This window comes from Trichechus manatus, unplaced genomic scaffold (assembly GCF_000243295.1).
Source record: "Trichechus manatus latirostris isolate Lorelei unplaced genomic scaffold, TriManLat1.0 scaffold00274, whole genome shotgun sequence".
Taxonomy (NCBI): domain Eukaryota; kingdom Metazoa; phylum Chordata; class Mammalia; order Sirenia; family Trichechidae; genus Trichechus; species Trichechus manatus.
Window position 1 is genome coordinate 950,807 of NW_004444210.1, and position 12,545 is coordinate 963,351.

General features: G+C 36.3%; 1 protein-coding gene across 1 annotated transcript in view; it reads left to right on the forward strand.

Moving 5' to 3' along the window:
* NAALADL2 (N-acetylated alpha-linked acidic dipeptidase like 2) overlaps window positions 1-12,545 on the forward strand; it is an 826,538-nt gene that overhangs the window by 409,699 nt on the left and 404,294 nt on the right. Inside the window, 1 exon segment of the mRNA XM_012559589.1 lies at window positions 10,102-10,194. Within this exon segment, the coding sequence (XP_012415043.1) occupies window positions 10,102-10,194 (93 nt within the window).

Sequence of the window (12,545 nt, forward strand, 5' to 3'; positions counted from 1 at the left end):
TTGACTTATTTCACTCAGCATAATGTCCTCCAGTTTCATCCATGTTATGAGATGGTTCACAGATTCATTGTTGTTCTTTCTCGTTGCATAGTACTCCAGTGTGTGTATGTATCATAGTTTGTTTATCTGAGTGCAAGAATTTTTAATTGGCATGTTGCCGTATGTACACTTACTCCATTGCTTCTGGTTGCTATATAATATCTAAAAGGGGATATTCACTATATGTAATATTTCCACTACACCAGGGATAGACACCTAGATTGCCTTGCATTCTTTGTTACCAAGTATTCTAGGTTCCATTTTCTTTTTGTCATTGTTTTTTATTTCTTTAAGAACATTATTTTATGGCTTTCTTGTATCTAGTATAGTTTTTCAAAAGTTTGGTATCAGTTTGATTTTTGTTCTATTGTAAGTAATCTGCTATTTCACTCTGGGAACTTGTAGAATTTTTTCTTTGGTTTTCATGATTTCAAGTTTCACTGTAACATATATAGGCCTGTTTCCCCCCTTTTTTTCTGGAAAACTTATTGTTAAGTCTTCAACTATAGTCTCTCTTCCATTTGATTTTTCTACTTCTAGGATTCTTTCTGTAAATGTATTTGTATTCACCGTATCTCTTAATTGTAATTTCATGTTTTCTTTTTTTATCCTTTTCTGTGGTTCTTTGAAAAAAAAAAATCCTCAATCTGATAGTCTGGCTATTTAATTAATTCTTCAGTTGTACACATATATTATTAACTGTATGTATCTACTTACCCTATCTATTGGGATATTTTTATCCCAATTATTGTTTTTTCCATACCTATTATTTAATCTTTTTTAAATGCTTTCTGGTTTTGTTTTATATTGTTAATACATTCCTTTCTCTATTTGTGGTTAATTATAATGTTCATTTTAAATTCTTGTACTGTGTGTTCCAGTATGTTTAGTTAAGGTGGCACGTGTTCGGGGCGTTAACTTTCTTTTACGGTAGTTATGGACCTCAAATATCTAATTAGTTTGGGAGTTCAAGGTGCCCTGGAGGTGTTAGCTACCCTCCTTGTGACGTATGTGAGGGGAAAGCTGCGGCAGCAGCCTTTGTCTGGGTTGGTTTAAGGGAAGAGACTTAGTGTGTCCTTGGGTATTATTCTAAACTATCCTAATCCACCCTCATTTTCTGAAAATTCATGAAGTAGCTACAGTTTCCAAGAACTCAATGTTATGGAATGAAGCACTAGGAAAAGACAAGATCTTTATGTTTTAATCCCACAGTCCCTGGGGTTTTGGAAGAGAAGAATAAAAGCCCAAGAGTACAAGTTCTCCCAGGTCTCTGTAACAGTGCCTCAAAGAGTCGATACAGGGAGCCTGCCTAACCTAGTTTCTGTTTCATTTGTCAGTCTCTTCTTTTTCAGATTTTTGTCCCTAAAGACACACGTTTTGCCTAAGCACATACATTACGTGTATCGCTGTGTATTCTATTATTTTCACTTACACTGTATTCATGTTTCTCCGTATTTCTTTGAAGTTTTCACAGCCACACATTTTCTCTCAATTTCCTAAGTCATTTCCCGTTTGGAATATTTATGTTGTTTTCTAGTTGCCATTATAGATTATACTGCAGAGAGTTGAATTTCCTGTAGGATAAATTCCAAAGAATGGGATTGCTATCGTTATTGCTGTGAAGGGTAATATTGCCTAATCAATGGGTCGTTCAGATTAGCAATGGCAAAAGAGTTCATGTGTCATCAGAGCGCCAATTCATCCAAGATTCTTGGACATTCATTCTTAAAATTGGAAGTGTATTCATGGTGCTGTTACTAGTTAAGGAAAACCGACTCTATGTATATTTTGTTTTCAAACACGGATATGGAATAATATAAAACAATATGTATTGGGATCATCATGTGTAGGATATAAGTGAATAGATAAAAGGCTTCTTTTTGCTGTGTTAATATATTATTATTTGGGCCTGATATAGAAGGAGTCCTGTCAGTTGGAAGGATCCAGTGTAAATATAGCATCCTCCTCAGAGTAATAAGTTGTATGCTGCTTTTTTAGTAGGAGTCTTAGATTTCAGGATGTAGAACGGGAGAATAAAACAATTTTTTAAGTTCTTCCATAAAAAATGCCTAAAAATTCTGAATGAAGTATAACAAAAATGTTTTTAAAAAGCAGTTGTCAAATAAGAAATTCAAATATCCAAAAGCAACAATGAAGATGGTGCTGAAAATCAGAAGTAAGCAAGAGTTGATTCTTTGGTTTCCTGGTACTGGGAGGCTCTAACTAAAAAACCAAATCCGTTGCCATTGAGTCGATTCTGACTCATAGTTGACCCTATAAGACAAAGTAGAACTGCCCCACAGGGTTTCCAAGGAGCGGCTGGTTGATTCAAACTGCCAACCTTTTGGTTAGCAGCCTAACCTCTTAACCATTGCACCACCAGAGCTCCTAAGAGGTTCTGCATCCTGGTAAATTAGAGCTCTGGAATATAACACACACATGGGGACAAGACATATGGTTACGTGCTCATGGAAGACAGGGAGTTGCAAATATACCCCTTATACAAAGTCAGGACCATAAGGTAGAAGTGGGAGACTAGAAAGTAATTCATCCACTGGTAAAGGAAAACTTTCATCTGCCAGAGCACTGTATCAAAAAGAAAAAAAAATTCCTTTAGAAATCAAAAACTCTGGCTCAGAATTTCCATTGCTTTTGTGGTATAGGAACCCTAAGCAAAAAAATAAGGATAAAAATTGTCCCCAAGTCAGAGATTCCCCTGTGATGCCTGGCAAAAGCAAATGCAATGCTGGGAAAACAGGTACCAGAGAAATGTGTATCAGATGGAACAACTAGATTAATATCACAGAAATCATGAGAAAAAGACTTTGGACAAAAGTATTTGGGAGATAAAGAAGATATAATGAATTATCCATCAGAAAGATACAGCACTTCTAAGCTTGTATATACATTACAAACTAGCCTAAAAATATGTGAAGAAAGATTTCATACTACTGAGAGGATAAACTGATAAATTCATCATCATTGTGGCAAACCTTGACGTGGCTCAGTAATTAACAAAGAAAACCTACAAAACAGTTAATAAGGTAATCACTACACAATTTTCAGACTTGATCTACTGCATGTATATATGGAATGCTGCACCCATCAAATAAGGGTTCACATTCTTTATATGTTATATTTATAAAGATGCTTATTCTCTATTAGATATAATAGCCTATATGGTCACAAAACAAATCTCAACTAATATGAAAATATCAAAAGCATACAGACTTGGTTCTCTGTCCATAATTAAATTAAGTTAGATATCAGTAGAAAAGAACAGTAACCCACACCTTGTATTTGGATATTTAAAAATATACTTTGAATTAATGCATATGTTATAGAAAGAATTATAATAAAAATTGAAAAGTTTAAAAATAGCTAAGATTACAAGTATATATAAAAAATAATGTACTATAGTTATATAGAATATCTATAGCCTTAAATGCATGTTTATATATACATATATGTAGAGAGAGAGAACGTAATTCAGTAAAACTAGTTACCATTGAGTTGATTCCAACTCATGGCGACCCCATGTCTGTCAGAGTAGAACAGTGCTCCATAGTGTTTTGAATGGCTAATTTTTTGGAAATATATCACCAGGCCTTTCATCCAAGACAGCTCTAGAAAAACAAAACACGTTGCCATCAAATTGATTCCAACTCATAGTGACCCTATAGGACACAGTAGAGCTGCCCCATAGAGTTTCCAAGGAGCACCAGGTGGATTTGAACTGCCACCCTTTTTGGTTATCAGACATAGCTCTTAACCACTATGCCGTCTGGATTTCCAAGGCACCTTTGAGTGGTCTCAAATCTCCAGCCTTTTGGTTGGCAGCTGAGTGTGTTAACCCACCATTTCAAACGTTATAAATCTATGTTAATTAAAAGAGTGTGACACTGGTTAAAATGAAATGCAAAGCAAGGCTAAAAACAAATCTATATATGAATTAGAACTGATTATATGACAGCAGCTTTATTAATATTTAGTGGTGAGACAAAAACCCAAATTATTAAATCAGTTATGTGAGAACATAAGGCAGAGAGAAAAAAAAATGGATGCCTACTTCACAACACATTCTGGTTGGATTAAGGACGTAATTTGGAAAATCAGTTTTATAACTCTTGAAAAGAACATTTTCATGACATCAGAATAAGAAAGTGTTTCTTAAGCAATACAAAACAAAAAAATCCCCATGCACACTCAAAGCAAATATCAATAAATTTGATTATGTTAATATTTTTAAAACCTAATAAATATAGTAAAAAAGTAAACCAGAGATTGAAAGATATCTGTAATATATATAATTAAACCAAAATACCAAACCAGTTGCCTTTGAGTCGATTCTGACTCATAGCGACTCCACGTGTGTCAGAGTAGAATTGTGCCCCATAGGGTGTTCAGTGGCTGAATCTTCAGAAATAGATCACCAGGCTTTTCTTCTGGGGCACTTCTGGGTGAATTTGAACCTCCAACCTTTCGATTAGCAACTGAGCATGTTAACTGTTTGGACCACCCAGGGCCTCCAAACCAGTTGCCGTTGACTCCAACGCATGACGACCTCATGTGTGTCAAGGTAGAACTGTGAAGGAATAATATTCACAATACATAAACCACTCAACAGAAAATAAGCAAGGAATATGCACAAGAAACTTTAATAATCAATATAAACATGAAAAATTGGTGAACCCCACTTTTAATCAGGAACATGCAAATTTAAACAATAACGAGATTGTCATATCCATCAGATTGTCAAAATTTAAAAAGGCTGAGGAGTAATTTTTCACTACCTATTAAAGTTGAAGATACACATGCCTTATAATCCAGAAAAAATTCTTGTGGCACATGTGCACAAGAAATGTGAAAATGTTCTTCACAACACTGTGAGACTGAAAAAAAATACGAACAACTAACTAATCCTCAGTAATGGAACTGAAAAATAAATGGGGATTGATCTGACAACCAAATACTACATAGCAGTTAGAATGAATAATTCAGATCTCGATTTATTTTCATTAAAAATTGTGATAAATGTAATGTTTAGTGAAAAAAAAGTGATACTATTTATATAAATTTTCAAAGCCTGTAAAATAATAGAATATGTTTATGTCTATGTCTATGCTTATGTCTACATCTATTTATATCTAAATCTGCCTATCATTTATCTACGTAAACTTGCATGGGTATAATATACATTAACTGCAGAGTAACAACATAATCTTTTTGTTTATTGAAAAAGGGTATCAAGGAAGGAAATATAGCCAAATAATATGTTAAATCTGGATGTAGAACATCATGGTATATTATTACTGATTCTGTGATATATACGAGAAATATATCATAACAAAAAAATAAAAATTAAGTCTTAGAGTGAGAGTCCCTTTACTGATTACATAAAAATGTTATCTATATAAAGACCTGGGTTTGAGTCCCTGCTCTGTCCCTACTAAGAATACATACCTCATTCAATCATGTATCAATATAAATAGTAGAACCTGTTTCACTAGAAAAGGAGCCCTGGTGGTGCAGTGGTTCGGCACTCGGCTGCTAACCAGAAGGTCAGTGGTTTGAACCCACTCTCTGATTTGCAAGCGAAATATACGGCTGTCTTCTTCTGTAAAGACTACAGCCTTGGAAACCCTATGGGGCAGTTCTGCTCTATCCTGTAGGGTCACTATGAGTCCGAATCAACTCGACAGCAACGGGCTTGGGTTTAGGTTTTTATTTTACTTGGTGATTTCAATGATCAAGTGAGAAACAGTGTATGTGAGAATGGCTATTGTGAATTGTAAGGCAATATATTAATGTAAGGCAATATTCCAAACAGTGTATTTCCGTAAGTGAGGTTTTCTCACTGCTGAATTGGAAAAAAAAATTAAAATCGAATCTTAGAAAACTAGGGAAATTTCTTCATACATATCTAACTTGAAAAGGATCTGGAGAGATCAGTAAAAGCTGCAAGATAATGACTCTTTCTAAAGTTCACTTATTTAGACTATTTGGAAGAAACCTAGAACTGGAAATTAAACAAATGTTAAAAACAAAGAGACAAAATCTCTTAGCACCTAAATTAAAAATACAATGCTCAGGCTCTAAGCAGAGTCCCTTTATTAACAGGTCAGGAGCTCAGGTGTTTCCTCCAGGCCTCTTTACTCTTGTTTTAGTTAGAATTCTAATAGATTCAATGTGGTGATTATCCATTTAAATTGTTAGAAGGACTGCATTCAAGGAAAGCAGCAATATACTTATCGTAATTTTAATCCAGCGGTAGGAAGTGACACCTAAGAGCCTGCCACTATAGTGTGGCTACTTTGCATTAGGTGTTTTCTACTTGCCACCCCGGGGCACTAACATCCTAGCTGCCCCAGAACTTCCTCTAGGACCCCCAGACTTCCCAGGATTGAGCAACTATAGGATTAACACTTATCACCTCCAAAGGGCCTTCAGAGACTCCTCCCGGGATGTGACTGGAGTCCTTCCTGATTGATGTCATGGCCTCGTGTTGTTGTTAAAATGTTTGAATATCAAATGTGAATGTAAGAACTCAAAGAGGCAGAGCAATTAGTGGAGATTTGCAAGAGAGATGAAGGGAACCACAAAAAAAGGGGAAATGAAAGATCCAATATATGAAAATAGGTATAGCTTTAAGAGCCTTTATCCTTTTAATTTCTGTAATGTTTCAGAGTTTTCACAGTGCTAGTGTAATGAGTAATACAGGAAAGGTTAAATTATATCCTACATGTTCTTTTTCAGAAGATAGAAAAGTACTCAATATTCTTTGGAAATATTTTTGTCTGATAATTTTTTTTTTCTCCGATTTTGATGTGAGTTGCCTACGTCTACATGGGGTCCTCTTCCATGTGCTCCCATGTTGAACCCCTATTTTAGCTCTGAATGTGAGGTTTAGAGTTGCTTGTTTATGCCTGTGTAGTTCCATGAGGCTAGCAACTGCATCTTAGTCATCGTTAAATAACGTAGTTTGTGTTAGGTGCCATTGAGTCAGTTCCGACTCATAGCAACCCTGTGTAAAACAGAACAAAACACTGCCTGGTGCTGAGCCATCCCCACAACTGTTGCTATGTTTGAGCGCTTTGTTGCAGCCACCGTGTCAATCCATCTCGTTGAGGGTCTTCCTCTTTTTCGCTGACCCTCTACTTTACCAAGCATGATGTCCTTCTCCAGGGAATGCTCCCCACTGATAACATGTCCAAAGTATACGAGATAAAGTCTCACCATCCTTGCTTCTAAGGAGCATTCTCACTGTACTTCTTCCGAGACAGATTTGTTTGTTCATCTGACAATCTATGAAATATTCAATATTCTTCACCAGTACTGTAATTCAAAGGCATCGATTTTTCTTCAGTCTTCCTTATTCATTGTCCAGCTTTCACATGCATATGAGGCTATTCGGTCAGGCACACCTTAGTCATCAAAGTGTTGTCTTTGCTTTTTAACACTTTAAAGAAGTCTTTTGCAGCAGATTTGTCCCATGGTCTACGTTATTTGATTTCTTAACTGCTGCTTTCATCAGTGTTTGATATTGCAACTCAAGACTCGAATTTTTTTCTTTGATTTTTTTCAGCTTGTGAAATGCCGAGCATGTTCTTCTCTTTTTGTTTTCTAATTCCAGGTCTTTGCACATTTTATAATACTTTGTCTTCTCGAGCTGCCCTTTGACATCTTCTATTCAGCTCTTTTGCTTCATCATTTCTTCGTTTGCTTTAGCTACTCAATGTTCAAGAGCAAGTTTCAGAGTCCCTTGTGACATCCATTATAGTCTTTTTTTTCTTTCCTGTGTTTTTAATAACCTTTTGCTTTCTTCATGTATGATGTCCTTGATGTCATCCCACATCTTATCTGGTCTCTGGTCATTACTGTTCACTGCACTAAGTCTATTCTTTTTTTTTATTATTGTATTTTAGATGAAGGTTTACAGAATAGTTTCTCATTAAACAATTAGTACACATATTGTTTTATGACAGTGGTAAACAACACCACAATATGTCAACACTGTCCCTTCTCAACCTTGGGTTCCCTAATACCAGCTTTCCTGTCCCCTCCTGCCTTCTAGTCTTTGTGCCTGGACTGCTGTGCCCCATTAGTCCCGTTTTGTTTTATGGGGCTGTCTAATCTTTGGCTGAATGGTGAACCTCAGGAGTGACTTCATTACTTAGCTAAAAGGGTGTCCAGGGGCCATACTCTCAGGGTTTCTCCAGTCTCTGTCAGGCCAGTAAGTCTGGTCTTTTTTTTGTGAGTTAGAGTTTTGTTCTGCATTTTTCTCCAGCTCTGTCCGAGACCCTCTGTTGTGATTCCGGTCAGAGCAGTCAGTGGTGGTAGCCAGGCAGCATCTAGTTGTACTGGACTCAGTCTGGTGGAGGCTGTGGTAGTTGTGGTTCATTAGTCCTTTTGACTATTCTTTCCCTTGTATCTTATTTTCTTCATTCTCCCTTGCTCCTGAAGGGGTGAGAGCAGTGAAGTATCTTAGATGGCTTCTCACAGGCTTTTAAGACCCCAAATGCTACTCACCAAGTAGAATGTAGAACATCTTCTCTATAAACTGTGTTATGCCAAATGAGCTAGATTTTAGCCGAGACCATGATCCCTACAGCCCTCCCCCAGCAATTCAGTCCCTAAGGGAGTTTGGACGTGTCTATCAAGTCTATTCTTAAGATGGTCTCTAAATTCAAGTGGGATATTCAAGTGGCTCTCATGGACTTGTTATAATTTTCTTCAGGTTTAACTTGAAATTGCATATGAGCAATTGGTGGTCTGCTCCACAATTGGCCCCTGGCCTTGTTCTGACTGATGATATTGAGCTTCTCCATAGTCTCTTTCCACAAATGTAGTCAGTTTGATTACTCTGTATTCCCTCTGGCAAGATCCACTGTGTATAGTCACCTTTGATGTCCTTGAAAAAAGGTATTTGTAATGAATATGTAGTTGGTCCTGCAAAATTCTATCATGCGATCTCTGGCATCATTCCTATCACCAAGGCCATATTTTCCAGCTACCGCTCCTTTTTCTTCGTTTCCAACTTTTGCATTCCAATCACCAGTAATTATCAATGCATCGTGATGGCATGTTTGAGCAATTTCAGACTGCAGAAGTTGGTAAAAAATCTTCAATATCTTCATCTTTGGCATTAGTGGTTGGTGCATAAATTTGAATAATAGTATTAACTGCTCTTCCTTGTAGGCAGATGGGTATTATCCTATCACTGACAGTGTTGTACTTCAGGGTAGATCTTGTTATGTTCTTTTTTGATGATGAATGCGACACCATTCCTCTTCAGTTTGTTATTCTCGGCATAGTAGACCATATGATTGTCTGAGTCCAAATAGCCAACACCAGTCCATTTCAGCCCACTAATGCTTAGGGTATTGATCTTTATGCGGTCCAGTTCGTTTTGGATGATTTCCTGTGTTCCTAGATTCATACTTCATATATCCCAACTTCCAATTATTTATGGATGTTTGCAGCTGTTTCTTTTCATTTTGAGTTGTGCCACATTAGTAAATGAAGGTCCCAAAAGCTTGAATCCATCCATGTCACTAAGGTCAACTCTACTTTGAGGAGTCAGCTTTCCCTGGTCATATTTTGAGTGCATTCCAACCTGAGGGGCTATCTTTCAGTACTATATCCAACAACAGTCCACTGGTATTCATAACGTTTTCACTGGCCATTATTTTAGAATTAAATAGCCAGGCCTTTCTTCCTAGTCTGTCTTAGTCTGGAAGCTCCACTGAAGCTTGTCCACCATGGATGGTCCTGCTGGTATTTGAAATACCTGTGGCATAGCTTCTAGCATCACAACAACACACAAGCCAGCACAGTATGACAAACTGACAGTGAGTAGTGGTTATTATATAATAAGCACCTAAAATAGACAATGCACAAAGTATTTCATAAATATTTGCCAGGAAAGTATAACTTGGTGTGATGGTTATTAATGTTGTCAACATGCTTTTCTGTTGACAACAGATAAATAAGTTTTAATGTTTTAAGAAAAAAACCATTATAGATAAATAAGCGTGTATTAAAACCTTTTTTTTTTTACAGAAATAAGAATTGTCAGCATGCACATTCAGACAGTCACAAAATTCAAAACAATTACAAATGTTGTTGGATATTTAAAGGGCTCAACATCTCCAGGTAAGTATGGTTAAGTATTTATAACCTTCCCCTTATACAAAACTTCTCAGAGAAATTCTGTATAATAACTTCATGTAACTAGAAGTTCATACCACTCCAAGAGTGGGTCAGTATGAAACAAGAAGTAGAGACCTACTGTATTTTCTTTCCTACTATCTCTCTTAAGAAATACATCTTAGTAAAGTGTATTGGTGTTGTTGTGTGCCATCGAATCTATTCCTACTCGTAGTGACACTACATGACAGAATAGAATTGGTCCATAGGGTGTTCTAGGCTGAAAACTTTACGGCAGCAGATCCTCAGGTCTTTTCTCCTGTGGCGGTGCTGGTTAGGTTTGAACTGTTAACCTTTTGTTAGCAGCCGAGAGCTTAATCATTGTGCCATCAGGGCTCCTTAGTTGGAAGTGTAGGGAAATTAAAAATAAAAACAAAAAAATAAACAGCTGACATCTGTTAACCTGCCATGTGTCTGGTGAACAAAAACTGCAAAAGCCATCATTTTCTTTTTCTTTTATTTACCATAGTGCCATTGAAATTTTAATATTTTTATGAAACAAAGACATTTTAAAAAAGAAAACTATTTAGTTTTAATGATTTTTTAAAATAAGATTTTTGATCTCAAAATTTGATTCTTTAATGTTAATCTATGTCCCTTCCCCAGCTCTTGGTCCACTTAACAATTGTATACATTGTTTGCATGGGTCTTAGGTTTTGAAGGTGCTTATGAAAATGACTTCTTGGTGAGTTTTAAAATAATTTTACACCTTGTTATGGGCTGCTAATGGAATCTTCAGATGATACTATGCAGGCTAAAAAAGTAAAAGATAACTGGCACAAGTAAGAATTAAGAGGCTACCACTAAGACTTTTAAAAACGTTGTTCGATTGAATCACACGTTAATGTCTGATGTGCTTGTTGTGCCGTGGAGGGTGTCCCAGTCTGTGTGCTTCTCTAGTTGATTTGTTTGGGATATTTACTCAAGTTTTTCTTTGCAAGTAATTTTCCTCCATGACCTTAGACAAAGTTGACCCCATAATTGCTAACCAAGAGAATTTTCAGATCAAGTTTTACATCTCACCTGTGTTTTACCAGTCAACTCTGAAAAAATTCACGGAAGGTACTTATTCTCTCTGATTTCTTTACCGCAGCAATGTTGAATACTCTCTGATCATGATGTCTTTAAATATAACATATTAAAAATTTAGAAATTGATTACTATTGAATTTCAGCCATTTCCACAAATTTCCGTAAGATCTCTCTCTAATTGAATACTGGAAATATTTATCATCATTGCTGCATTTGCAAGCTATTATTGGAAAACCCAATTGTACAAAATTATACTAGCTTTTGGATAAATGAGGTTTCCTACTGAAATTCAATCTAAAAAAGCAGAATTAAAAAAAGAAATAAATTTTACTATTATTATTATATGTATGAAATATGATTTATCTAGAATAGAACAATCCCATGTAGGACTTTCACACATTTCTGGGAGATGAGTTAATAAATTCCCAGGCTTTCAACATTTGCAGACCCACGATGTATATGTTAATTTAATCTTGATAAAATGTTGGCAGATCAAATCCCTTACTGGTTCCAGTATCAGTGTGGAAAATTAAAATTGCTTCACATAATGCCATTTTCCATAAAGTAGCTTTTTGATACTATGGATTCAAGGGTGGTTCATGATTCAGAATAATTTAATTATTTATTCCACACATACATTGCAGATACTGTGTAGCAGGCGTTATTCAAAGTACCTTACAAATAGTTTCTCAGTTAAAACTCAGAACAACTGAATGAAATATGTACTCTTTTTATTCCTTTTAATAGTCAAGAAAACCGAGTGCGTTAACCACTGAATCACCAGGCTTCTTAAATTAAGGCATACCAAACCAAACCCGTTACCGCCCATTTGATTCCTACCCATAAGGGCCCTGGATGACAGAGTAGAACTGCCCCATAGGGGTTTCCAGGCTGTAATCTTTGTGGAAGTAGACTGCCTCATCTTTCTCCCACAGAGCGGCTGGTGGGCTCAAACCACCGACCTTTCAGTTAGCAACCGAGTACTTTAACCACATTGCCATCAAGGCTCCTAACTAAGGCATAGAGAGGTTAAATAAGTTTTCCAAGGTCACATAATTTGTTAGTGGCAAAGCCTGGATTTGCACCTAAGCAGGCTGGCTCTAGAGTCTGCACACTTAACCATTGTGCTGTGAGACATCTCAAAATGAATGACACTCAATGAAGAAATCTTTTTACATGAGGACCCATAGGGCTACTTGGCCAAAGAAATTGAGCTGTGTTCTTATTACTGATATATTCACCGATGACAAAATCAGAAGTTCTGAC